General features: G+C 39.9%; 2 protein-coding genes across 5 annotated transcripts in view; one reads left to right on the forward strand and one right to left on the reverse strand.

Moving 5' to 3' along the window:
• cpeb2 (cytoplasmic polyadenylation element binding protein 2) overlaps positions 1–27702 on the reverse strand; it is a 42725-nt gene that overhangs the window by 5318 nt on the left and 9705 nt on the right. The window contains exons 3-10 of one of the 2 annotated variants that reach the window (XM_081387325.1): positions 25057–25147; positions 20573–20623; positions 5994–6017; positions 5282–5455; positions 3044–3133; positions 2746–2864; positions 1245–1359; positions 943–1124 (exon numbers count right to left, since the gene is read on the reverse strand). In XM_081387325.1, the coding sequence (XP_081243451.1) occupies positions 943–1124; positions 1245–1359; positions 2746–2864; positions 3044–3133; positions 5282–5455; positions 5994–6017; positions 20573–20623; positions 25057–25147 (846 nt within the window). The remainder of the gene's footprint in view (positions 1–942; positions 1125–1244; positions 1360–2745; positions 2865–3043; positions 3134–5281; positions 5456–5993; positions 6018–20572; positions 20624–25056; positions 25148–27702) is intronic. The other variant, XM_081387326.1, reaches the window with a different exon arrangement.
• Positions 10554–16694, forward strand: LOC308703638 (uncharacterized protein). 3 transcript variants are annotated; one of them, XM_081387324.1, is made up of 5 exons: positions 10554–10720; positions 10809–10877; positions 10995–11114; positions 11206–12860; positions 13011–16694. In XM_081387324.1, the coding sequence occupies exons 1-5, from the start codon at positions 10663–10665 to the stop codon at positions 16674–16676; spliced, it is 5568 nt and encodes a 1855-aa protein (XP_081243450.1). In that variant the 5' UTR covers positions 10554–10662; the 3' UTR covers positions 16677–16694. The 3 variants fall into 3 exon arrangements, with proteins under 3 accessions (XP_081243450.1, XP_081243449.1, XP_081243448.1); XM_081387323.1 differs by having other exon boundaries at positions 11206–12446; positions 12489–16694; XM_081387322.1 differs by having other exon boundaries at positions 11206–16694.

Genomic DNA, 27702 nt, shown 5'->3' on the forward strand with positions numbered 1-27702 from the left:
GAGTGAGTGGAGGCGGGGCTCATTTGCATATTCATAGAACCACGCATTCTAAATGAGGGAAGGGTGTCGAGTTACAGTCAAGATATTTTAAGGCATGAATAATTTTTTTTAAAATGTCATTTTGGTGATCAAAGATGAGTTTTAAGGGATACAATTATTAACTACAGGGGGACTTTAACACACTAAAGTAAACTTTTGTGCACATTATAATGTCAAATTAAGTACATGTTAAATAGTCGTTTTAATAATATTTTGTCGTGCTTTAAAGAAGTACATTTACTTTGATGTGATGACTAACATACTAAAGCATAATGTAAAGTACTTGATTATAATTTTACCTGTAGTGTGTTATTTGATATTACATTTAAATTTAATTTATATAAAAAATGTACTAAATTCATTCCAAATGTGTAACTACAAAAACATGACATACAAGTTTCAATAGAAATAACATTAAAGTATATTTTAGTTAACCATAAATACTTGTCAGTGCATTCAGCAGTACACTTTAACCATATTTCAAACATAAATTACATATAAAGGACTGAAGTCCTGATTATGGGTCAAAATAAGCTCTAAACTGTATATGAAATTAAATTATAATGCATTTTCATTTACTGTGTCAGAAAACATTACATTCAGTTCGCACTTAAGTATATTAGTTCTGTAACAAGTACTGTTTTAAAAATAAGCTGAAGTGCACTTCTTTTTCACATAAGATGCACTCATTTTGACCATCTATGTATCAGAACTGGAAGAAATACCAATTGCACTGTGGTTTGTTGTTCTTTGTTATAATGGCCAAATCTGTATTTCTGTATTCTATGTATACAGAAAATGAAAGCACAGAATGAATACTATACACTACTGAAATAGCAAGTGTAAGTGTGCTATTCTGGATGTAGCTAGTCTCAAAGAATGGCGTAAGTGGCATCTGGTTACCCGTTTGTCGATGTCTCCGTGCTGCAGCTGGACGAATCGGGCGCTGATGGCAGCGATGTAGCTCTGCTGATTGGAGAAGGCCACACGCCCCGCCCCCTTTGGGTACTTCAGCTCGGGATCCGTGTCGATGCCCGCGTAACACACGCCACCATACAAGCGGTCCATGATCATGGCCAGCTCCACTGCAGAGCACACACACACACAAAGAAAACTCATAAAAACAATATATAGATGGAGAACATGATTTGAATTTGTCACATTGTTTGAAATAAATTGCGAATATTGGCACAGGTTAGGTGTACCAGCTCTCAGTGGACGTGGCACTCCTCCCACAAAGATGGTTTTGCGAGGGTCCAGCGGCTGAGATCCGTCCATCACAAAATCACTGTCACTCAGGTTCCACGGACGAATCTGGACCTGAAACAAACACCACACACAGATCGTGCATGTCAAACACAGAGACACCGCGAAAAAGAAGTTTGCACTTGTAGTGTACTTTAAAAGTGTATACTTGAGACAGATTATGTAATATTAATTAAAATAAGTGCACTTAAATAGAGTACACTTTCACGACTGTTTCTTAACAAATGCACTTCGCAATAATGTCAAATTAAAATTGTTACTTTAAAATGCATTTTAAAATCATTATGTTTTAAAAATCTTTTGTCATGCTTTAAAGAAGTACACTTGTTTTGATGTGTTGACTAACATTATGATATTAACAAGTGTGTTATTTAGTATTACATTTAACATTTATATATTTTAAGTGAACTAAATTGCTAATTTATTATTAAAAATGTGTAATATATTTAAATACATAACACGCAATAGAAATTACATTAAAGTATATCTTAGTTCACCATAAATGCTTTTCAGTACATTTAGCAGTACACTTTAACCATACTTCAATAGAAGTAATTATGAAATTACATTTAAAGATGTTCTAAAGTCCTACTTAAGTGGATCAAAAAACACTCAGCTGCATGAATTTAATAGACATTACATTCAGTTGGCACTTAAATATATTATTTCTGTAACAAGTATGCTGAAGTGTACTTCTATTTCACAGTCAGAGCATATTCAAGATCAGAGCTGTTCCAAAGCAACAAAAAACACTTCTTTAAAACCCAATGGCGTGTGTTCATTCTCTGTTCTGAAGAACTGAAGTTCTCTTTACACAAACTGATGTTTTGTTGTGTCACATTCAGTTTAAATAGATCTTAAGGGTATTTTCACACTTGAGTCCTCTTAAACAAGAACCGAACTCAGACTCCTTTAAGTGGACCAAGAGGTCAACCAAGTGAAAAAGGACCCAGTTCTCTTTACGTTCACACTGGCCCTGAAAGAGGACTCGGATCCTTTTTTGGTCCACTTAAATAGGAATATGGTGTCAGACCTCTTTGTGTTCATAATGTTGCTTTTTGGATCGAGTTCAGTGTCAGCTGAAAGCGAGCCGTACTCAGACCACCTCCCGAGATGGTCTCAGTTCGGTTCGCTTTTAAGAGGTCTGAGATCAATTGGAGTGTTCACATACAAATCCGCCATGGCGCGAGCGCAACTGGCTTTTAAAGGGAATGGGAGATGAGAGTCTGATTGGTTTATTGCACATTACGCCTAAAACACAACCATTAATCATCAAGAGAATAGGGACAACCCTTTTAGACTGTGCACCGGGAGCGCTGACCATTTTCCCCATCGTCAAACTAGCAAAAGTGGATTCGGACACGTCATAAGTGCACTTGCACTGTGCACTTTAGACCATGAGCTTAGATCCTTAACATAGGGCCCAGTATGTGGACTCACAGGCTTGTCTTTGATGGTGGGGCTGGACACACACAGGTAGAGTTTGCCGTCCTCCTCCAGACAGGCTTCGATCAGGGCCTGCACTGAGCTCTCCTCTTGAAACAGGAGGAAGGCGTAACCTAGACAAAAGCCCATCACACAGTCCATCCGTCAATCAAAGGATGGCGAATTTGATGAAGATAAAGTATAGCAGGGTTTTGATGTCTCAGAGTTTACTGTTATTTTACAAAACAGTAATAAATCACAGTGCAGTATGTACATGCAGATTCTGGATTTGCTGTGATTTTTCTAGACGTACCTTTAGGAGGGAAGTAAGACTTGCTCTCTGCTTTGTGCGGCCAATCAACAACCAGGTGACCAAAGCGCCGAAAACTGCTTGTGATTTCATCTGTGTGAAAGATGAGAAACTGAGAATCAGAGAGAGCTGCAGGAATGGTTGCAGAAACTTTTGCATACAGGAAACATAATGATTTTAAAGGGGGGGTGAAATGCTATTTCATGCATACTGAGTTTTTTACACTGGTAAAGAGTTGGATTCCCATGCTAAACATGGACAAAGTTTCAAAAACTAAGTTGTACGTTTGAAGGAGTATTTTTGTTCCAAAAATACTCCTTCCGGTTTGTCACAAGTTTCGGAAAGTTTTTTTCGAGTATGGCTCTGTCTTACGTAAGATAGAGCGGAATTTCCTTATATGGGTCCTAAGGGCACTTCTCCGGTAAGATCGCGGGCGCGCGCGCACTCGTAAAACAGAGCAAGAGAGTGAAAGCAGTTCGCCATCAAAGCGCCCTGCCCGGCTTTAGGGAAGTCAATGTCTCCAAAGAAGTGTGTTTTTGGTTGCCAGGGCAAGACAACCCTGCACAGATTCCCAAAGAACCCAGCGTTAAGGAACCCGTGGATGGAGTTTGTTTTCCTGAGCATAAACGGAGTTGTGTAGACTGTTTGTTCCCTGCATTTCGACGATGATTGTTTTATAAATAAAGCCCAGATCGATGGATTTGCAGATCGTCTAATGCTTAAGGATCGAGCAGTCACAATGATAAAGGTTCGCGGTCGTGCGTTGGAACGGTGAGTAAAACTGTTGAACAAATGTCTCTGTGTGTTGTTAGCTCGGCGCGTTAGCACAGCTTTAGCTTCGCCCACACGGCCCGCCCCCAGCCGCTCGTTTTTTTCCTGATAGACTCGGTCCAGCCAATCTTTCAATTAAAAATATAATAAAACAAAAGACTTTTTGGAGATATGAAGGATGCAATATTACTCTATAGGTACTCAAGATTAACAGGAGATTGAGTGAAAATGAGCATTTCACCCCCCCTTTAATCTGCACGAGAACAGGAGAGTTAAAAGTCTTTTGCATTGTTTCGGTGTGGCCCTGATCAATATATCTGCAAGGTGAGGAGGGATCAGTATTTGAATCAGGTCAAATTCTCTTCAGACTGACAGTAAATCAACATCTCTCATCAGCGGCAGCCATTTTGTTTGCTGATCTGCTTTGGGTTTTATGTGTCTCAGTGCAGTTATCGAGTAATCGGCCACCAGAGAGATGTCAGAAAGATTTCAGTGGCGTCAGGGCAAGACTGAAACAGGTTTGCAAAGTCTTTTGTACGTCTGAAAGACTGTGGATCAGAGCCCGATAGTAAAGAAGACGAAACCAGAGAGTGTAAGAACAGCTGACGAGGAGTGAAGAGGTTCCTGCTTTCTAAAATATTAATTAAGAGTTAATATAATATAATATAATATAATATAATATAATATAATATAATATAATATAATATAATATAATATAATATAATATAATATCAATTTTAAAATTAGTTATTATATTAAATTGTTTTAATTAATCCAATTAATTGGACTACCAGGCAGAGAGGTGTACAAACAAAAACTGCTTTCAAAAACATCTAGACAAAGTGAAATACAATATTACAAAAAAAAATATTTTATAATTTTTTTTAATCAATTATTATAAATTCTATAATAATAATTAATATATAATATAAGGGAAATGTAATATTATGATTTTTTTTTATCCATTATAACACATTCTATTGATTCTGTAATAGAATAGAATAGAATTTTAAAATTATTATAATATTATATTAAATAATTTTTTTAATTAATTCCAATTAATTGGACATCCAAACAGAGAGGAGGTATTCAAACAAAAGCTGCCTTCAAAAACATCTAGACAGAGTGAAATATCATATAATCATATTATTATTATTATTATATAATAAAATAACATAATATTTTCAGAATCCATTATTATAAATGATTTAATATAAATATAATATCATATCATTTTAGAATTAATTATTGTATTTTTTTTATTTTTTATTAATTGGACTGCCATACAAATTGGTGTACAAATATAAAATACTTTCTAAAACCTCTGGACTGAATTAAATTAAATAAATAAATACATTAACTAATTAAAATGTTTAAAATATAATATTGTTGATTTTAAACATCACATACAATTACATACGAGTATGTTACAAATATCTCCCATGAATGCAAGCGTGACAGTTGCCGAACCTTCATCGATGTCAGGGGGCAGGCCGCCCACAAACACTTTGCGGGAGAACCTCTCGATGCGCTCCCCGTTCTGATGGGGGTAACAGTGAGGAGACCCCAGGACCCCCGGGACACCCTGGTTGCCATGGCCGTCGTCCAGGAGACCGTCGTCAATGGGGAAGAGGGAGGAGCGTCCTGTTAAAGAGTGAATGACAGGTGAGACACCCATGCTATCAACATCCATCTTGGGTGATCTGATCAGCATTATGCATCTCAAACGGCATCTTCTGACACGGGAAAGTGTCAAAACAAAGTTACAAATGTTAGTAAGTGGTTATTCATGTCTAAGGTGCAAAAGGACACAAACTCGTTTATCGTAGCACATTTGTCTCTCACTAACTCTAGATGTGGTTTGAGAGATCAGATCAATCTGAACCCGGTTCACACGCTGTTCAGTTGTGATCAGACCACCTGAGATCGATATATAATGCTAGTATAATTCTTGTGTGTGTGTCAATAATGCCTGTTTGCATCATGAACTGCGCAGTTCTCAGTCATCATAAGCCTCAAAAACACACGTAAGACTTGTGATTATACCGATAAACTGATCAAGTTATTTCTAGTGGTCAATGAAGATAGAAATGTCACAGCGTACACACATATACACCGTACACAGACACATAAAATGTTGCCATGCTAACACAGATAGCGTAATGAACAGAGTTGATTTTACCTCGTCGTCTCCCATAGCTCCTGGCTGCATGTGAACAGAAACAATACAGAACACTATGAAACAGCTGACTGAACGCTTAACTTCATGACTGTGTATATACAGAGAAACGTTTATTGATGAAATGTTCAGTACAGCGGGTCATCATGGCTAGACCTATAGGGATGGGCGATGTACTCAAAATCTCATTTACAATGATATTTATCATATATATTTTTTTTATATATAAGGCTGTTAAGACACCAAACGTTTTGACACCAATAAAATGTCAAGAGACGAAACCAATTTGAATACCACAGCAAAAACTAATACTAGCCTAATTAATGTTAGGGTGTGTTCACACTTGTAGTTCGGTTCGCTTGATCCTGACCAAAAAAACAACAACAACATTTAGTTCTCGTCCGCTTAGCATTCACATTGGCATTTTAACACTGAACCTAGAGATACCAAACCTAGTAGCAGTGTAGCTTCATATGATGGTATTTTGACCAGCTGAGAACTTGTGAAGAGCTTATAAAAACGTATTCAATCCAACCAAACATGCCACGTGTGAACACACCTTCAGGTAAGAAATACTACAGAAGTAAAATAAAGTAATTGAAAGTAAATAAAACACTGCATAGTCTTCACTGTATTAAACTAAAAATTAAACCTACAAAGTATTTTTTTTATATTTGGCCACTGTCACTTTAAGACCTAATGACCTGATCCAATATACTGACACACATCAGCTGTTAACGATAAAGACACTGACTGTTTTTATGTGTATTCTTGCCAAGACAAGCATTTTGACAAATGTTTGTGTGTATTTGACCATTTAGGCTCCAGCTGATTTTACCCCAAATTCGTACAATGTGATTTATAGAAAAACTTATGAATTGTATAAAACAAAAAGTTAGCATCAACCTCAAGCCCTAAACCTAACCTTCCGAAAATGTACAAATGAAGTCATACAACTTCATATGAATTTTCCGAAACATAAAACAGTTGTGAATTGTCACGAGACAGAACTGCGGCGTACTGTATTTCTCAACAATCACGACTGTTTAACCGGTTACACCGCCCACCCCTAGCTAGACCAGCATCAAAACTGGTAAATAAAGTAAAACCGGTACGTAAACTGGTCTTTTCAGATGACTGCAGGTTCAATGTAAAGGTTGTGCTCAAGATTTTAACTGTGATAGTTTTTCTTAAGAGGAGTGCTTTTTTTTCATACCAAGTGAGGAAACAAGAATGAAGCCTCACTGCTATCATTCCTCAAAGCACAATATTCCAGAAAACCTCTTCCCACTGTGTCACTCCATATAATCACATGACAGACAGCACATGTTCCAGTGGATCAACTGACTAACATTAGTGACTGCTCTTAGAAATCATGTGATCTACTGTATACTAGCACACGTCCTTCTCACTCATGTGACCCAAACTAGCCGCAAAACCAGTTCAACCGCACATATAAGTCTGTCAGAGCTGTTGTGCAGAGGGCTATGAACATGCTCAGGTCGGCCCCAATCCCATTACCCCTCTTTTGCCCTAAATATTTTTGTCTACACTTCACTTTGATATAAATAAGTATTCAAGCCTTTCAAAGTACACTCCATTGACTGTGAGTGCAGATGGACACAGTCTATATAGAGGACCTTTCTTTTTAAACTGTCAAACCACGTGCTCTGTTGAAAATCGTCAGACACGTCGACAGACGTGAAAATCCGGCTGCACGCGGACTGTGCACTCTTAAAAATTAAAGTTTAATTTTGGTTCCCAAAATAACCTTTAAGTGAACAGTTTTAGAGTGAAGAATAAGAATCTAAGGAACCTTTTTCCACTAGAACCTTTTGTGCACTGGAAAGTTTCCTTGGATATTAAAAGGTTCTATATGGAACCATCGATGGAACCGAACTTTTATCTATTTGTAACCTATGTGTATGTCTAGTACATTATATAAATAATATAATAATTATCAAGGGAAGGAATGACAGAAGGCATTTTGAATAATGATCTAACAATGATTAACAATGTTGCGATTTTTGGAGTTTTAATAAATAGCAACTCCAAATAGTATGCTATCTGAACCACATTATCTAAGTTTGGTACAAATAAAAGTTGTGATAAATCAAGAATATTTTTTCTAACAGTGTAGTTTTAAGAGGCAAATAATGTTCATGTCATGAAGTTAGCTTTGAATATCAAACATGGAGATGAAAAACAAGGATTGTAGCTGCTAGCTTTGCTAAATGCAAAACATTCTGTAGTTGCCTTGACAAAAAAAAAAGGTTCAGAAGACAAACTGTTACTGATTAGATGAACAAACGTATTTAAGTTGTCTTTAATTGGAGCGAATTAGTTGAGCTAACTTTAAAAGTTGAGTGTGAAATGTTGCCTTATTTTTTCAAGTTGGCTCAAATTGTTTTTTGTTTTTGTTTTTGTTTTGTTACCATGACAGGAATTTTTAAGTTCAAAACACTACTTGTAACTCAGATGAATCAAAGTATTAAAGTTGACTTTAATTGGAGTGAAATAGTTTAATTAACTTAAAAAGTTGAAAGTGATAGGTTGTCTTATTTTTTAAGTTAGCACAACTGTTTTTTTTACAGTGTAGTGGTCGAATGATATATTGCCAAGGTCGATATATCAGTTGATTTTTTATTTTTTTATTTATTTTTTTACCGCCAATTTTGTCCCGCCATCCATTTTCAAATAGACAATGCGCCATTGGAATGCACCATTTCCCATTCCACTTCTTGAGCATGTTTTCGTGACAAAATGTGGTTTTGGGACCGGATAGAGTCGTTGGGTGACAGAGTTGTTGTCAGCTCGTGTAGTGTGTAACCCCCTGTTGCAGATCATTTACGGAGTGTCACATAGTGTGAACACCACAACGACTTCAAAACTCCAGAGCAAGTCATGCAGTCTAAACAGCACAGCGATCTGCCGACGTTTAAAGTTGTGTAGTGTGAACTAGGCAGTACTCAGACACACAAATCAGTCTACTCAGAGTTGATTGAACTCAACTCAGCTGTTCTGAAACAGCTGTTCTGAGTTTCCCATCTCAGGGTAAATCAACTCAGAGGTCAAGTTTTGAACCTCCTTATTGAAACTGACCCCAGGTTTAATGGAAAAAAAAATATATAATCTGATGAGTTTATAAAGATAGTGTCCTTTACTGTCCTTTATTCCATCTTTCAAACACATTTAACACAATTATAAAAATTGGTACAAATTTGATATTTAAATAAAAGATTAAAAAAATTTATGTCTTTAAGGAAATGTCCATTATTATATCTTTCAAAGACATTTAACACAGTTGTACAAATGGACATTTTACATTACATTTATGCATTTGGCAGATGCTTTTTCCCAAAGCAACTTACATTGCATTTCAAGGTTCATATATTCACATTCTTAACAATTATTGCTTTCCCTGGGAATCAAACCCATGAGCTTGGCGTTGCAAGCTCCAACGTTCTACTGTTTGAGCTACAGGAAAGCTATTTGGACGTTTGAACATTGGAACATTGGAAATGGACATTTCCTTTAAAGACATAATAGTTTTTTATTTTTTATCTTTTAATCTTTTATTTAAATATCAAATAATAATAATATTAAATAAGTAAATTAAAATAATAAATGATTATAATTAAAAGGGAGGAAGGGTTATATAAAAAAGGTAATTAATGTAATATGTATTCCTTTATTTTATAGAATGTTAAATTTTGATTTGATTTTAGAGTTGCCCATATCTTTTCAAAATGTATCCTTATGCTCTTAATTTCATGTTATCCTCTAGTGTACTTTTGAAACTGAATCTAACCAATCATTTAAAACTGGCAATTCTTGCTTTCTCCAAAAAGGTGTTATTGCTTTAAAAGCTGTAATTCTCAGTATTCTAAATAAGTTTAACTCATCTTTATTAAATAGCATAGTTCCTATACCCAAAACTATATTTTGTATCTTTATTATATTTATTATTATTATATTATTTATTATTATATAATATTTTTCTTAGAAATGTCTTCCCTGAATTATTTCTGTTCAAATTTTAGTTTTATTATAAGTATAAAAATAAATGAGTGTAATGAGCTATAAGTTCACCGCAACTTAGCCAACATTCTAAAGGTAAATTATTATAGTTAGAAGATATATCTGGCGTTATAAAACATATTATATTTATATAATTGCATATTATTTTTTCAAGCAAAATGTATATGTTAGTCCGAATTATCGCACTCCCATTTGGCGCACATGCACACAGCAGCTCTCATTCAATGTGAAGTTTAGCAGCAAAATGGAAATATTTGCATGACTTTCTAACATTTACAGAGGAGAATATACCTGTGAAATGTAAGTTTTGCACTGTGGAAAACACGTGTCTCAAACACATAAAACAGCACAAAATATGCTATTTGCTGTGATGGATCAATTTAATCAATGATCACCTTTAGGGCGCAGCACACACAATTATGCAGACTAGATAAACCTGGATCAAATTAGTGGCATTGCATGAACTTTAATTACCTTTTATGAAACCACTTTAGCCCCAACTTATTTGTTTGGTTCATTCAAATCAGGTGTTGGAGTTTAATACCAGATAATGAAAATCTGTGTTATTATAAAAGCCCTGGCTTGAGGTTTGTTTTAGAAAGCAATGGTTATTGTTTAATCTGTAATCAAGATGGCAGTTTCAAACTTTATATTTTTAGTATTTGTGTGTCACCAACAGGTACTCAATGGTAAGAAAATAATTCACCTTAGTGTAATGTTTCAAAAGTTTAAAAGTTAAATTTTAATTATTTGTTTAACCTTAAATCTTGTTTTCAGGTTTTGCTTCTCCAGTTGGGCGTCATTCATACCAGACTGGTATTAAGCAATTGTGTTTTACGAGCAAAGGTTTGAAGTTCTTATGTGGTTTTTAACATTTGTGCCTTTTTGTTTGCACTAATTGTACTTAAGTTTGAGGCCTGATGACTTCTGGTATTAAAGTTGATAATGCTTTTTGATTTCCAGGTGGCCCGTTGTCTTTTCCTTGTGTGATCAAACAAAATCCAACATGGCCAGTGGTAGCGAAGTCTGATATGGTTGTTGAGATGTCTTTGCAGAATGCATCTAGGCTAACTGCCCAAAAAGGTGACTTGTACTGATGCTATGAGGCTGAGGTTGACCTTGACCATGAGGGAATATAACTATAGCTCTTTATTTTTGCACCAATTTTCTTTAGGCATTGATGGAAAGTTGCTGGAATCCAGCTCTCTCTCCAACACCAAGGTTGATGGGAAGTTGATGGAATCTAGTTCTCTGCACAAAAAGGTTGATGGAAAGTTGCCTGAGTCCAGCCCTGTCCCAGCTAAAGAGTCCAGCCCTGTCCCAGCTGAGGTTGATGGGAAGTTGCCTGTGTCCAGCTCTGTCCCAGCTAAAGAGTCCAGCCCTGTCCCAGCTGAGGTTGATGGGAAGTTGCCTGTGTCCAGCCCTGTCCCAGCTAAAGAGTCCAGCCCTGTCCCAGCTGAGGTTGATGGGAAGTTGCCTGTGTCCAGCCCTGTCCCAGCTAAGGAGTCCAGCCCTGTCCAAGCTGAGGTTGATGGGAAGTTGCCTGTGTCCAGCCCTGTTCCAGCTGAGGTTGATGGGAAGTTGCCTGTGTCCAGTCCTGTCCCAGCTGATGTTGATGGGAAGTTGCCTGTGTCCAGCCCTGTCCCAACTGAGGTTGATGTGAAGTTTCCTGTGTCCAGCCCTGTCCCAGCTAAAGAGTCCAGCCCTGTCCCAGCTGAGGTTGATGGGAAGTTGCCTGTGTCCAGCTCTGTCCCAGCTAAAGAGTCCAGCCCTGTCCCAGCTGAGGTTGATGTGAAGTTGCCTGTGTCCAGCCTTGTCCCAGCTAAAGAGTCCAGCCCTGTCCCAGCTGAGGTTGATGGGAAGTTGCCTGTGTCCAGCCCTGTCCCAGCTAAAGAGTCCAGCCCTGTCCCAGCTGAGGTTGATGGGAAGTTGCCTGTGTCCAGCCCTGTCCCAGCTAAGGAGTCCAGCCCTGTCCAAGCTGAGGTTGATGGGAAGTTGCCTGTGTCCAGCCCTGTCCCAGCTGAGGTTGATGGGAAGTTGCCTGTGTCCAGTCCTGTCCCAGCTAAGGAGTCCAGCCCTGTCCAAGCTGAGGTTGATGGGAAGTTGCCTGTGTCCAGCTCTGTCCCAGCTGAGGTTGATGGGAAGTTGCCTGTGTCCAGCCCTGTCCCAGCTAAAGAGTCCTGCCATGTCCCCACTGATGTTGATGGGAAGTTTCCTATGTCCAGCCCTGTCCCAGCTGAGGTTGATGGGAAGTTGCCTGTGTCCAGCCCTGTCCCAGCTAAGGAGTCCAGCCCTGTCCCAGCTGATGTTGATGGGAAGTTGCCTGTGTCCAGCCCTGTCCCAACTGAGGTTGATGTGAAGTTTCCTGTGTCCAGCCCTGTCCCAGCTAAAGAGTCCAGCCCTGTCCCAGCTGAGGTTGATGGGAAGTTGCCTGTGTCCAGCTCTGTCCCAGCTGAGGTTGATGTGAAGTTGCCTGTGTCCAGCCTTGTCCCAGCTAAAGAGTCCAGCCCTGTCCCAGCTGAGGTTGATGGGAAGTTGCCTGTGTCCAGCCCTGTCCCAGCTGAGGTTGATGGGAATTTGCCTGTGTCCAGCCCTGTCCCAGCTAAAGAGTCCAGCCCTGTCCCAACTGAGGTTGATGTGAAGTTTCCTGTGTCCAGCCCTGTCCCAGCTAAAGAGTCCAGCCCTGTCCCAGCTGAGGTTGATGGGAAGTTGCCTGTGTCCAGCTCTGTCCCAGCTAAAGAGTCCAGCCCTGTCCCAGCTGAGGTTGATGTGAAGTTGCCTGTGTCCAGCCTTGTCCCAGCTAAAGAGTCCAGCCCTGTCCCAGCTGAGGTTGATGGGAAGTTGCCTGTGTCCAGCCCTGTCCCAGCTGAGGTTGATGGGAATTTGCCTGTGTCCAGCCCTGTCCCAGCTAAAGAGTCCAGCCCTGTCCCAGCTGAGGTTGATGTGAAGTTTCCTGTGTCCAGCCCTGTTCCAGCTGAGGTTGATGGGAAGTTGCCTGTGTCCAGCCCTGTCCCAGCTAAGGAGTCCAGCCCTGTCCCAGCTGATGTTGATGGGAAGTTGCCTGTGTCCGGCCCTGTCCCAGCTAAAGAGTCCAGCCCTGTCCCAACTGAGGTTGATGGGAAGTTTCCTGTGTCCAGCCCTGTCCCAGCTGAGGTTGATGGGAAGTTGCCTGTGTCCAGCTCTGTCCCAGCTGAGGTTGATGGGAAGTTGCCCGTGTCCAGCCCTGTCCCAGCTGAGGTTGATGGCAAGTTGCCTGTGTCCAGCCCTGTCCCAGCTAAAGAATCCAGCCCTGTCCAAGCTGAGGTTGATGGGAAGTTGCCTGTGTCCAGCCCTGTCCCAGCTAAAGAGTCCAGCCCTGTCCCAGCTGAGGTTGATGGGAAGTTGCCTGTGTCCAGCCCTGTCCCAGCTAATGAGTCCAGCCCTGTCCCAGCTGAGGTTGATGGGAAGTTGCCTGTGTCCAGCCCTGTCCCAGCTGAGGTTGATTGGAAGTTGCCTGTGTCCAGCCCTGTCCCAGCTGAGGTTGATGGGAAGTTGCCTGTGTCCAGCCCTGTCCCAGCTGAGGTTGATGGGAAGTTGCCTGTGTCCAGCCCTGTCCCAGCTGAGGTTGATGGGAAGTTGCCTGTGTCCAGCCCTGTCCCAGCTAAAGAATCCAGCCCTGTCCAAGCTGAGGTTGATGGGAAGTTGCCTGTGTCCAGCCCTGTCCCAGCTAAAGAGTCCAGCCCTGTTCCAGCTGAGGTTGATGGGAAGTTGCCTGTGTCCAGCCCTGTCCCAGCTGATGTTGATGGGAAGTTGCCTGTGTCCAGCTCTGTCCCAGCTAAAGAGTCCAGCCCTGTCCCAGCTGAGGTTGATGGGAAGTTGCCTGTGTCCAGCCCTGTCCCAGCTAAGGAGTCCAGCCCTGTCCCAGCTGATGTTGATGGGAAGTTGCCTGTGTCCAGCCCTGTCCCAGCTAAAGAGTCCAGCCCTGTCCCAACTGAGGTTGATGGGAAGTTGCCTGTGTCCAGCCCTGTCCCAGCTGAGGTTGATGTGAAGTTTCCTGTGTCCAGCCCTGTCCCAGCTGAGGTTGATGGGAAGTTGCCTGTGTCCAGCTCTGTCCCAGCTGAGGTTGATGGGAAGTTGCCTGTGTCCAGCTCTGTCCCAGCTAAAGAGTCCAGCCCTGTCCCAGCTGAGGTTGATGGGAAGTTGCCTGTGTCCAGCCCTGTCCCAGCTGAGGTTGATGGGAAGTTGCCTGTGTCCAGCCCTGTCCCAGCTGAGGTTGATGGGAAGTTGCCTGTGTCCAGCCCTGTCCCAGCTAAGGAGTCCAGCCCTGTCCAAGCTGAGGTTGATGGGAAGTTGCCTGTGTCCAGCCCTGTCCCAGCTAAGGAGTCCAGCCCTGTCCCAGCTGATGTTGATGGGAAGTTGCCTGTGTCCAGCCCTGTCCCAGCTAAAGAGTCCAGCCCTGTCCCAGCTGAGGTTGATGGGAAGTTGCCTGTGTCCAGCCCTGTCCCAGCTGAGGTTGATGGGAAGTTGCCTGTGTCCAGCCCTGTCCCAGCTGAGGTTGATGGGAAGTTGCCTGTGTCCAGCCCTGTCCCAGCTAAAGAGTCCAGCCCTGTCCCAGCTGAGGTTGATGGGAAGTTGCCTGTGTCCAGCCCTGTCCCAGCTGAGGTTGATGGGAAGTTGCCTGTGTCCAGCCCTGTCCCAGCTGAGGTTGATGGGAAGTTGCCTGTGTCCAGCTCTGTCCCAGCTAAAGAGTCCAGCCCTGTCCCAGCTGAGGTTGATGTGAAGTTGCCTGTGTCCAGCCTTGTCCCAGCTAAAGAGTCCAGCCCTGTCCCAGCTGAGGTTGATGGGAAGTTGCCTGTGTCCAGCTCTGTCCCAGCTAAAGAGTCCAGCCCTGTCCCAGCTGAGGTTGATGTGAAGTTGCCTGTGTCCAGCCTTGTCCCAGCTAAAGAGTCCAGCCCTGTCCCAGCTGAGGTTGATGGGAAGTTGCCTGTGTCCAGCCCTGTCCCAGCTGAGGTTGATGGGAATTTGCCTGTGTCCAGCCCTGTCCCAGCTAAAGAGTCCAGCCCTGTCCCAGCTGAGGTTGATGTGAAGTTTCCTGTGTCCAGCCCTGTTCCAGCTGAGGTTGATTGGAAGTTGCCTGTGTCCAGCCCTGTCCCAGCTAAGGAGTCCAGCCCTGTCCCAGCTGATGTTGATGGGAAGTTGCCTGTGTCCGGCCCTGTCCCAGCTAAAGAGTCCAGCCCTGTCCCAACTGAGGTTGATGGGAAGTTGCCTGTGTCCAGCCCTGTCCCAGCTGAGGTTGATGTGAAGTTTCCTGTGTCCAGCCCTGTCCCAGCTGAGGTTGATGGGAAGTTGCCTGTGTCCAGCTCTGTCCCAGCTGAGGTTGATGGGAAGTTGCCTGTGTCCAGCTCTGTCCCAGCTAAAGAGTCCAGCCCTGTCCCAGCTGAGGTTGATGGGAAGTTGCCTGTGTCCAGCCCTGTCCCAGCTGAGGTTGATGGGAAGTTGCCTGTGTCCAGCCCTGTCCCAGCTAAGGAGTCCAGCCCTGTCCAAGCTGAGGTTGATGGGAAGTTGCCTGTGTCCAGCCCTGTCCCAGCTAAGGAGTCCAGCCCTGTCCCAGCTGAGGTTGATGGGAAGTTGCCTGTGTCCAGCCCTGTCCCAGCTAAAGAGTCCAGCCCTGTTCCAGCTGAGGTTGATGGGAAGTTGCCTGTGTCCAGCCCTGTCCCAGCTAAGGAGTCCAGCCCTGTCCCAGCTGATGTTGATGGGAAGTTGCCTGTGTCCAGCCCTGTCCCAGCTAAAGAGTCCAGCCCTGTCCCAGCTGAGGTTGATGGGAAGTTGCCTGTGTCCAGCCCTGTCCCAGCTGAGGTTGATGGGAAGTTGCCTGTGTCCAGCCCTGTCCCAGCTGAGGTTGATGGGAAGTTGCCTGTGTCCAGCCCTGTCCCAGCTGAGGTTGATGGGAAGTTGCCTGTGTCCAGCCCTGTCCCAGCTAAGGAGTCCAGCCCTGTCCAAGCTGAGGTTGATGGGAAGTTGCCTGTGTCCAGCCCTGTCCCAGCTAAGGAGTCCAGCCCTGTCCAAGCTGAGGTTGATGGGAAGTTTCCTGTGTCCAGCCCTGTCCCAGCTGAGGTTGATGGGAAGTTGCCTGTGTCCAGCCCTGTCCCAGCTGAGGTTGATGGGAAGTTGCCTGTGTCCAGCCCTGTCCCAGCTGAGGTTGATGGGAAGTTTCCTGTGTCCAGCCCTGTCCCAGCTGAGGTTAATGAGGTGCTTGTGTCCAGCCCTGTCCCAGCTAAAGAGTCCAGCCCTGTCCCAACTGAGGTGGATGGGAAGCTGCCTGTGTCCAGCCCTGTCCCAGCTAAAGAATCCAGCCCTGTTCCCACTGAAGTTGATGGGAAGTTGCCTAAATCCAGCCCCGGCTCAGCTAAAGAGTCCAGCCCTGTCCCAGCTGAGGTTGATGGGAAGTTGCCTGTGTCCAGCCCTGTCCCAGCTAAAGAATCCAGCCATGTCCCAACTGAAGTTGATGGGAAGTTGACTGAGTGCATCCCTGTTCCAGCTAAAGAGTGCAGCCATGTCACCACTGAGGTTGATGGGCAGATGACAGTGTGCATATGCTCTAAATTCTCAAACAGATCTAGTAAACATCTAAATATGCCACTTTCTGATCTTATTTTTAGTAAATAAAACCATTTCTCTTTCTCAGTCGGTTTTTTGTCTTATTTTAAAAAGTCTTTAGAACTTATGCAAATCATGTTCAAAACAATTGAGGGGGAATTTACTTAACCACAACGGCATACTACTTGTGTTTAAGGGTAAGCTGATAACCTCAACTTTCGGTTCCAAAAATGGAGGTAACTTTGAGGCTATGTAAGTAGCAATAGCAATCTACTCTCTGAACATAACCTTTCTTTTTATTATAATTGACATCTTATTCACACTGATTAAAGATTATTAAAGAAAATATTGAAAAATGATCGCACAATCACCAAATAGGTATGTAAATCAGTGTTTAACAAAAGTAAAAGTATGCATTATTTTTTTACCATCTGTTTCCATGATTTGTCTCTCTGAGAATTTCTTTGTTAACCATGAACATACTCCTGGACTCATTTTTGGAACCAGCATACCTTGAGTAAGCAAAGTTTGGTTTAATCAACCAAGAGTGCAGGGTATGTTTGAATGTACCCTTAAAAAAAAGAATAGAAATGTATAGAAATAGAACTGTGTTGTCCTGAAGAACCCTTTATATGCTGAAATGGTTCTTTGTGTTTGGGTTTAGGGTTCTTTATTCACACCTTTTTATTTTCAGAATCAGTCACTGCCAAACAGTGGTGGAAAGAGTACTGAAAAAATATACTCAAGTAAATGTACCATTACATTCCAAAAAAAAAATGCAGTGTGAGTAGAGTACTTGTACTTGTCCAAAAACTACTTGAGTAGGAGTAAAAAAGTAGCTTATTTAAAAGTACTCATGAGTAGTGAGTACTGAGATGTGGATTCTACCCCCTTACAATAAACACTGTACATTACAATTTAAAAAAATAAAATAGAAAACATTACAATTTACATTATATTTTGTTTGTCAGAAAGATTGAAGAATAACAATCATCCATCTTTTTACATGCTGAGTGCTCAGTGCACTCATCACCATTTAAATCATATTGTTTGAAAAAATAAATAGAATTAAAATTGGTCGTAAGACCACTGAGCCGGAGCATGCAATTGTTGCACATAAAATATCAATATTCAGAACAGTGCAAAATATTCTACACCCTTTAGAAATTCATAAAAGAGTTCAGCATCACACACACCATGAGATGAGTTAAACAGAGAGATTAAAAGAGCCATTATCATAACATTATCAGTTTACCTAACCTAATAAACTGAAAAAGTTTAGGAAAGTGAGCTAACATTAATTACACTGTAATTCCATGCCATTGAATATGTTAAAAATTAAAAGGTAAATGCACATTGTTCTAGAAGGGGGCATCATCCCTTACATTTACTCAAATTGTTATGCTGATAATATAATTTTATAGGACATTTTTTTAATTAAATAGGGAAGTATTTCCAGGGAAAGTTTTTCAAAAGAAATACACAAACACACGTCTCTGCAGTCTCTGCGAAGCTGTTTTCAGCAGCATCCACAAATCAAATAAAATGTTGCAAAAATGTTTTTGTGCAAGTGCACTTGCTAAATGAAGGCGGATTGTATGAAATGGATCGATCAAAAAACGTTTATTAACGAGCTGTAGACACGCACTGACAGAAACACAAGTTAATGCACTGCACACTGAATCTGGTCCTCCAATTTCAGTACAGAAGGTGTTTTTCCACAGTTTTAGAGTGTCCCCAACACAACTTCACAGCGCGCAACGCGCGGTCATACTAAACTCCTCAAGGGTCAACGAGGTGCTGACTTCTCCAAGTGACGCTGCATGATGAGCGCAAGGGAGAGACGCAGCAGTGCACAGATTGCGACGCGCGTCTCTCTGTTAAGTAAATGGGAGAGGGAACACCGCATTTACGCACATAATATGAACTTAGTAAGCAGAAATATAAAATGTACTTTGGCATATTAGAGAAAGACGCTGATATCTCGATTGAATTGATGCTTGAAGAATATATTTCCACACTGCAGCCATGATTAGCAGCAATTGGCAGACATTTCTAATCAGTTATTACAGTATTTATATTTAATTATATTTACAGGATAATTACATTAATGTGAGATTTTGTAATTCATTACTTCACACCCCTGCTGCCAAAGCAACCTCAATACTGATTTTCTATACACTGTCAATATACTCTCAACAGGTAAATGATTTCTTTCTTAAAATGTCTTAAAAATTATTGCCTAACTTTAAAAATCGTAACATGATTGGTAGGAAACCAGTCTCTTTCTCTTTTTAGTTTAACTGAACATGTAAGTGTGAACAGCTCTGATCAGAGGATACTCCTCTTCTCCATAAATTAGAGTTAATTCCTTATATAGAATTTATGATCCATTGTTTGATTTTTTTTTTTTTTTTTTTTTTTTGAAAGAAGACGTTACAATTGTAACAATCCAATTGTGTATTTCAGATGCTGTCACGTATCATAACCTCTTCATCTGCAGAGAGAAACTGCCACTCAGAATACACACATAATGAAGGAAGTAAAGACATGAGGATTGTGAAGATATTTCACAGGAACTTGGTCTACATTACATCTATATCATGTTCAATGTCAAGTGTTATTTATTAATGTATTCATCTAACAACTGTTATTACAGCACTGTTTTTTTTTTTTTTGCTACAATCTGCTACAATCTTTTGCTACAATCTGCCATGCAAATAAAAAAAGTACCTAACTGACACAAAATAAAAAAAATAAAAAAAATTGTTTGTTTCATGTAAAACCCAAATAGAGGCAATAAAGATAAGACCAGGCAGATAGAGGACTGAAAAACAATATTAATAAATAATATATAAATAATAGTAAATTAATAATATGAATATACTAATATTAATGAAAATAGATATTGTTGAAAATGTTTTTTATAATATTATTAAGGTTATATATAATATTATTAAGGTTATATATATATATATATATATATATATATATATATATATATATATATATATATAACACTTTCAAAGCATGGTTCTTTATGGAACCTTATAAAAAGGTTTCTGCTATTGTTACAAACTGATTGGTATTGTTTAGACCCATTTTTTTTTCTTAAGAGCGAGATAACCTTGCTTGCTTGAATACACCCCAGAAGTATTCAGTCGTGTGGAGTATTCATGTAAAGACAGTCTGTTATGTACCATGCAAGCGTAAACCGTTAGGAGAGAATAGGATGTGTAACAGTATATTAGATCAGTGTATTCACTCTTAAAGGGACGGCAGCCTCATAAGCTGCTAATTTATGTAGTGAATACCATGTTTTATTTTCATATTTGAGTATTCAATTTCTGTAGTATTTCTTACTACAGCATTTTAAATAAACCTAGGCTACCTGAAAAATCTTATTTAATCTGTATATTTATTTCAATTTTTTTCTATTGTATTTTTCCTTTTGTTTGTAATTTATTTTTTATTTTATTTTTGATATTAAAAACAGAACAAAAATTGCCTGCCTTTATTACAGAAGACTGCCAGTCATGTGTGAAATGATTGCAGTCAGCATAGTAATAATACTGGGTTGACTAAAATGGGAAGAAGAACAAAATACATTTCAAGGTTCACATTTAATTCAGTGGGATTTTTTTCTTAATACGATCGATGTGATTTTGATTAGATTCAGTGGTCTGAATATTAAGATATTATATGCCTACTTTGTACTAGTTAAATTTTAATAACCCTCAACTGTAACAAAAATAAAAGTTTGAAAGCTACAAGGTCTGGATGCTAACAGACATCCAGTCATGCTAAAACACGTACGTCACATCATCAGTGGGAATAGTAACTTCATAGTAATTCATCAGACAGATTCCAAGATTCACATCTTTTTCTCAAAATGGCCTCTGCTACACACAGCCATATTACAGATAGAAGAAAAACAAAAAACTGTAGCTCACTGTCATAATTACCATTGAGCATGAGTAGGCCATCAGCGCCGGGGTGGGGACATCCCACACGGCCTGAACATGAGAGAGGAGACAGAGAGAGAGAGAGCAGTATGAAACGTGTGTCAATCTTACAACACCTAGAGAGCTGCATATAGGGAGCAGTGTTAGACATCTAGAGAAGGCAAACCCAGATTGCACTGTTCCAAACTGGTGGAACAGACCAGAACAACCTTTGCATTTTTATCCTTAGAAAATTACATCATTAGCTTAGCATTATGCTAAAAACAGAGAATGAATGGAGTTGGTTCTCTCATGCGCTTTACATAAAGAGTGATGCTTTCCCTGACGTTTAGAAGCTAGCATCCAAATCAGCCATAGAGCGACACAGTCGGGTTCCTGAAGTAAAACTCCTTTCCTTTTTTAACTTTATTAAAGGCCCATTCACACAATGTATGATAACATTATCAATAACTACAAAGTTTTAATAATCGGTTTAATTTTTAAGGATCGTTTAAGGAACGACGTCACTGGAATCACTTTCAGATTGATTTATTTTTCTAGCTGATTAATGATAAAAACATTGACAGCCAATCAGAACTTGGTGCATTTAAAGTGGCAGACGACAAAACTGCAGCGTGGACATATTTGCTGGTGTGGAGCTAATATTGTTATAGTTATCACTCTTTGTGTGAACGGGACTCAGTAGGTTTTGAAACAGAGCTCCTGTCTCTCATGAGGAATGTTTCTAGCAATGCTGAACTAGCTTTGCTGTGTTAAGGTCATCCTTAAGTTTGACCCCAGTCACATGACAGACTCAAACATAGAGAATCTGAAGATCTGTCACATGACACATCCCAGTTTCACATGTGAGCACTTAAGACACAGAAAAATTCCCTCTGAATGTGTGGCTGTCGGGGACTATTGTTGTTGCAAAATCTACAAATTCCCAGGCAATGTTATCTAGCCTGCTAACATAGACAAGGTTTTGATGAAATTGCAAAAATCATCTTGAAAGCATCAGTAAAAACAATTTGAATTTGTAGATTTCTAGATGCAAATGTTTTCTTTTCCAAAGAAAATGTACATTTGTCTTTCTTTTTTTAATAAAAAGAACTATTTAAAGCAAAAAACTATACATATGTACACATAATGTTGTAATGGGAAAAGTAGACTTTTTTTCTGCAGGGCTGAATTTGATTTCCGTTTGATTTTGGGGGTCAAATGTGACATGGACATGATGTCCTGAGATTTATCCCTAATCTAGTCTGACAGATTCTTTTTAGAAAACGTCCAGGTACACAGACAATAAGCTGTAATTCTTCCAAGTCCTCACACACTCTCACACACACACACCCACACACACCATCTGTTGTCCAATTATTAAACGCAGAAGCTCCTAGAGACAATTACAATGTTTCACAGAGCTCTCATCGTCCTTCCACGGTCAATCAAACTATTGTTTCGTTTCATCTGCTTTGTGATTACATACAATAACATCACAAGACAAACCAATCCTGGAAGTGGTCCGGTCTCTCTGCCAAGTGTTTAATATTTCAACAGCGGTGTGTTGTTTTGAGCGCTTCAGCTAGTGTCAGCGCATTCCCTGATGCTGGCGAACACTCGTGACGACCCGTTAACTGAGCCATCGTTTACTGAGCGGGTTTCTCAGGAGCGGTTCGCTCAGCACATCTCCCACGATCTGTTCGATTAAGCCAACGTCGGCATGTTAGAAAAGCTAAAGCACAGGTAATGCACAGGTAGCTTAGCTACACCACAACTACTAAAACATTTAGATCATAATTTGGTGGTTTCCTACTGTTAACCCCGCAATTCCCATATTAAAGTCAACTTGAAAGCTGCAACACTTCCATGATGAGATATTCCTGACTGAAACAGAGCATCTCAGTGAATCCAAATTATAATATTTCTATATCATATTGTTATTTGCTGTTATTCTTTATTCAAAATTCTTGTTTTTTTTAAGAATATTGCATTATCTATCCATGCTATGACGTTAGCCAATCATAACAGTGGCCGTTTCCTGACAAGCCTTAAAGGAGCAACGCCTTAATAACGGATCATTTCAGAGTGAGGGTTGAAAATAATAATTTTTCCTCACATATATTTGTTTTTTTGTGCACAAAAACTTTAAAAACATTAGAAGTTAATCTCAAGGAACATATTCAAATAATAAAAATATCCTTTAAAAGAGGGCCTGTGGAAGCTGGAAGCTTCACTCTCCTGTCCTTTATCTGTCACACACAGGGTGGCGTGAGCTAAATATAGAGCGTATACCCACGCCTTTCCCTCTCTCTCGGTCTCTGCAGTGAGTGCCGCCCCATGTGTCTGGTCCATCTGCTCCAGCAGGCTGAGCGAGAAGCTCCAGTGAGAGACACTCAGAGTGACTAGCGAGAGCCACACCCAGATCCACAGTGCCACACACACCGTGAGGCTGGGACTCAACACACAAACAATCATCCATCCATTAACCATTTCAGTCCAATCTGACTCTTGGTGATTCTATGGGCCATGTCTCCTGCCATCCGCGAGAGACTGTCCGTGGATTTCCGTGGAGGTCACCGGGTCTTTCCCCAACCCTCCCAATTAAATGTCTTGGGGACTCACACACACACACGCATTCACACCTATGGACAATTTAGCGTCTATACTGAAGGAAGGAAGACTTGAAGAGTCTAAAGCCAGGACTCGAACCGAACACCTCATTTCTCTGAGCCACTGGGCCCAAATAAAGCAAAAGGCCGTGATAGGCAGTGCCACGATTCTTACCCTGATTAGGTGCTATTAAACTTTAAACTTTATGAGAACTTTAAGTTAGTGCTTGAAAGTACCGACATAAAATGCTGTAACAACCTATTTTACAATAAGATATTCTATGTGAAGAAAAACAAAAGGGAACTTGTCTGTCAGGAATAGTCTGGATTGGAAACATATAAAAGATACCAGAACGGACAGAGGTGGTTGAAGGGGACGGGTTGAAAACTAAGAGGGGTTTGTGATGTCATGCAAAAGGGAAAGTCGTTTCAGAGGCAAAGAAGAGCACTTAATTTTATTGAATGTTCACTTGTACTTCAAATCTTAAAAGTATATATATATTTTTTTAACTGTGCTTACAGATATTTCAATTCTAATAAGGCCTTAAAGACTTAAAGAGAGCACACATCCATGACTTTCACAAAACAGAACTAAATTAAAAGTAACTGACTGAACTTAAACAGGGGAACAAATTAATAATCATGACATATCAATCAATTGACCTGGCCACAATATCTATTTCTCTAACTGCATTTAATATAAATTTAAACTATAATAATTTGTATTGCATTGCAAGTAAAATTTAAGTGTCAGAAAACATTAGCCTACATTCTTTTAAAGTATATTATTTTCATAACAAGAAGGCTACTCTTTAAAAGTGTATTCTTTTTCACAAGGAAAGTTGCTCTTGATGAAATATAATAACGATACTTTTTGGAGTAACATGCACGGTTGAATATTGCAAAATATTTTCTTTTACCATGGTAAAATCCACTATTTCACCGCTCTTCAAATAGCTTATTTATTATCAGGATAATTTATTAATAAAAAACTGTTGCAAGACACTGTCAAAAAAAGTACATTTAACTGTTGTGTGTCCATAGGTGTGCGTATATGGCTATTTTACAACCCCTTTGAGCATCATCTAATCAGATTTAAGAGGCAAAATTATCCATTTTATAAGCTCACATTTTGATATTAAACGTACAGTATGTCATTTTTTTAGCCGCTAGGGGTCGCTAACCTCTTACAATAACAAAGTCGTAGTTTGACGACGCAACATGACGTCGAAGTCTCGGACGTGGAGCTCTCGTTTATATACTGTCTATGGGAGCTCTAGGCATCTCTAAAACACCGCGCTGAATTGATTCTCGTTTTAGTTCTCCTTTTTTTATCCAAAGTCTGCTTGCCATGGTCCATAAAGTTTGAACGAAACAACAACAGCGTGCAGATAGACATTGCGAACTACATTGTCCACGTCTGTCGCCTTGGTTACTATCAGACGGCTCTGGTTACCATGGCAGCACGAGCGGAAACCAGGGACAACGGAAATAAAGAAACGCAACGTGTCTTCGAATTAAATTAAAATTTCTCCTGGTTTGAAAGTTGTTGGAAACAGTCGGGATAATGTAAGTACACAACTAAAAAAAATATATATAACATAGATATAGTGATTTTTGCTATTTTTAATATAAACATTAAACATTTTTTCTGTAGAACCAAAAGTGTCTAGAATCACAAAGCTCAATGCAACCCTCTCAATTACATGAATGAATCAAAAGTACAGAAAATAAGCTAAATCAGTACAAAGTGCTGGTTCTTCTAAGACCGTGATGAAGACAGACCTTATATGAACCATGTATGACATGTGAAATCTTCCGTGTAGTCTGTCTTCCAAAGCCTTATACGACTCCCATGACACCAGCAAACCATGATAAGGAAATATATCTTACCCTTCAACGGGTCCTGCTCCGCCCTCATGATGTCGATCAGGGAGCTCTCCAACGAATGCATGTTCAAGCTGTCATACATCCTGGACCGATCCTGAGGAACAGAGTTGAGGGATGTGTCAATATGTGCAAGACAGATGGAAGCAGGTAGTGTTGTGAAATTATGGGATTACATGCACACAGTCAGGAGCAAACCGGCTCCCTCGGACGCAGGCAATGGCATTCTTTCCGAGCTGATCGCTCTAAGCAGGAATAGAGCATGTTTGTGTAGGCCAAGCACCCCTGAGTCCCAGGAATACTGTGGCAGACCCGGATTCTGGGACACAGAATTCCGACCCCCTGGAATGTTGTTTGTAGAGCTGTCACGAGTGGAATTAACCAGGCAGGTTTGTTAGCTTTAGAGTATTTTGGACTGAAAGTTCAGCCAAACTGGTCTCGATGCGTGGCTGTTTTAAGGAAGAATGTGAGTGTCGCTTGTTTTTGATATTCGGCTGCTTTACGAGAATATTCTTCTTCCCTTTTGTGGGGGCATCCCGTCTCCCTATCACAACACCTGCGTAACAACATGCCACAGATATCTGTGTCATTACCGCAATGAGACCAAGAAGGAATGTGAACATAAACACAGTTATATCCGCCACTAGACCTGTGTGTGCACACACTGCAGGAAACACTTTCACGACTGACACAAACACAGCACAAGTCCAGGGGACCTTCATTATCTCCAGCCTTGTGGAAAAGAAGTGCACTTAGTTGTGTTGAATATCCACTTGTATGTATATTTATGTATGTGTACTGGCAGATAACATTAATAAAATAAAAGTCCACTTTAGTGCACTTAAAGAGAGTACACTTTCATATAGGGATGTACGATATATCGGCCACCATATCGGTATCGGACGATATATGTTCATTTTTAATGTTATCGTTATCAGCCTGATAAGAAAATTTGCCCGATATATTAAAGCCGATAAATTATGTATTATTTCCTTCAGCTGAGACACTTCAGATGGCCACTGTTCGACATGATGGTTTTTAAATGTTTGAAATATGATTGGAATCACTTAAAAAGGAAAAAATAATGTAAAGTGCAACATGTGCAACACAAGTCTGTCATAAAGGCATCATTATATATGTGTGCTTGGGACATTAACTTTTGATTTTGTAATCAGGCTTCATAAAGTTGAGTCGCTGTAGTTTCTAGTTGTACATTATGGTGCAGTATGAAGTGTTTTAGTATGTGGTCCATCATGGTGAATCTTCAGCAAACACACACACACACACCCATTAACCAACAGCAGCTGCTGTGTGGCAGGATAATGCCAGATTACTGCCGCCCGCATCACTTCCTGTCACCACTTTCAGCCCAGCGCTACAGTTATTCTAATGGAAAATATATATAAAATAATCTGTGTTGTGTTTTATGACACGCTGTACTTATTCGTTTTGTTGTTTAAGTTAAATTGTGGACACATTGTACAGATGTTTTGTTTAAGTTAAATTCTGGTTATATTGTACAAGTTCGTTTTGTTGTTTAAGTTACTTCATGGCCATATAGTACTAATTTGTTTCGCTGTTTAAGTTAAATCATGGCTACATTGTACAGTTTTTTTGTTTGTTTCGTTTAAGTTAAACCGTGGCCATATTGTACTAATTCGTTTCGATATATAAGTTAAATCCTGGCCATATTGTACTAATTCGTTTCGTTGTTTAAGTTAAATCGTGGACATACCGTACAAATTAGTTTTGTTGTTTAAAGTAAATCGTGGACATATCGTACTAATTAGTTTGATATTTAAGTTAAATCGTGGACATATCGTACTAATTAGTTTGATATTTAAGTTAAACCGTGGACATATCGTACAAATTAGTTTCGTTGTTTAAGTTAAATCGTGGACATATCGTACTAATTAGTTTGATATTTAAGTTAAATCGTGGACATATCGTACTAATTAGTTTGATATTTAAGTTAAATCGTGGACATATCGTACTAATTAGTTTGATATTTAAGTTAAATCGTGGACATATCGTACTAATTAGTTTGATATTTAAGTTAAACCGTGGACATATCGTACAAATTAGTTTCGTTGTTTAAGTTAAATCGTGGACATATTGTACTAATTAGTTTCGATATTTAAGTTAAATCGTGGACATATCGTACAAATTAGTTTCGTTGTTTAAGTTAAATCGTGGACATATCGTACAAATTAGTTTCGTTGTTTAAGTTAAATCGTGGACATATCGTACAAATTAGTTTCGTTGTTTAAGTTAAACCGTGGACATATCGTGCTAATTAGTTTCGTTGTTTAAGTTAAACCGTGGACATATTGTACTAATTAGTTTCGTTGTTTAAGTTAAATCGTGGACATATCGTACAAATTAGTTTCGTTGTTTAAGTTAAACCGTGGACATATCGTACTAATTAGTTTCGTTGTTTAAGTTAAACCGTGGACATATCGTACTAATTAGTTTCGTTGTTTAAGTTAAATCGTGGCCATATTGTACTAATTAGTTTCGTTGTTTAAGTTAAATCGTGGCCATATTGTACTAATTAGTTTCGTTGTTTAAGTTAAACCGTGGACATATCGTACAAATTAGTTTTGTTGTTTAAGTTAAATCGTGGACATACCGTACTAATTAGGTTTCGAT

This window comes from Scardinius erythrophthalmus (assembly GCF_964197995.2).
Source record: "Scardinius erythrophthalmus genome assembly, chromosome: 15".
NCBI lineage: Eukaryota > Metazoa > Chordata > Actinopteri > Cypriniformes > Leuciscidae > Scardinius > Scardinius erythrophthalmus.

What these genes read in the sequence shown, in the direction of transcription:
- LOC308703638 (XM_081387322.1), top strand. Translation starts at nt 10,663, where the DNA reads ATGGCAGTTTCAAACTTTATATTTTTAGTATTTGTGTGTCACCAACAG. An exon ending in ATTGTGTTTTACGAGCAAAG is followed by an intron (nt 10,878 to 10,994) that starts GTTTGAAGTTCT and finishes TTTGATTTCCAG; the next exon opens with GTGGCCCGTTGTCTTTTCCT. An exon ending in TAGGCTAACTGCCCAAAAAG is followed by an intron (nt 11,115 to 11,205) that starts GTGACTTGTACT and finishes AATTTTCTTTAG; the next exon opens with GCATTGATGGAAAGTTGCTG.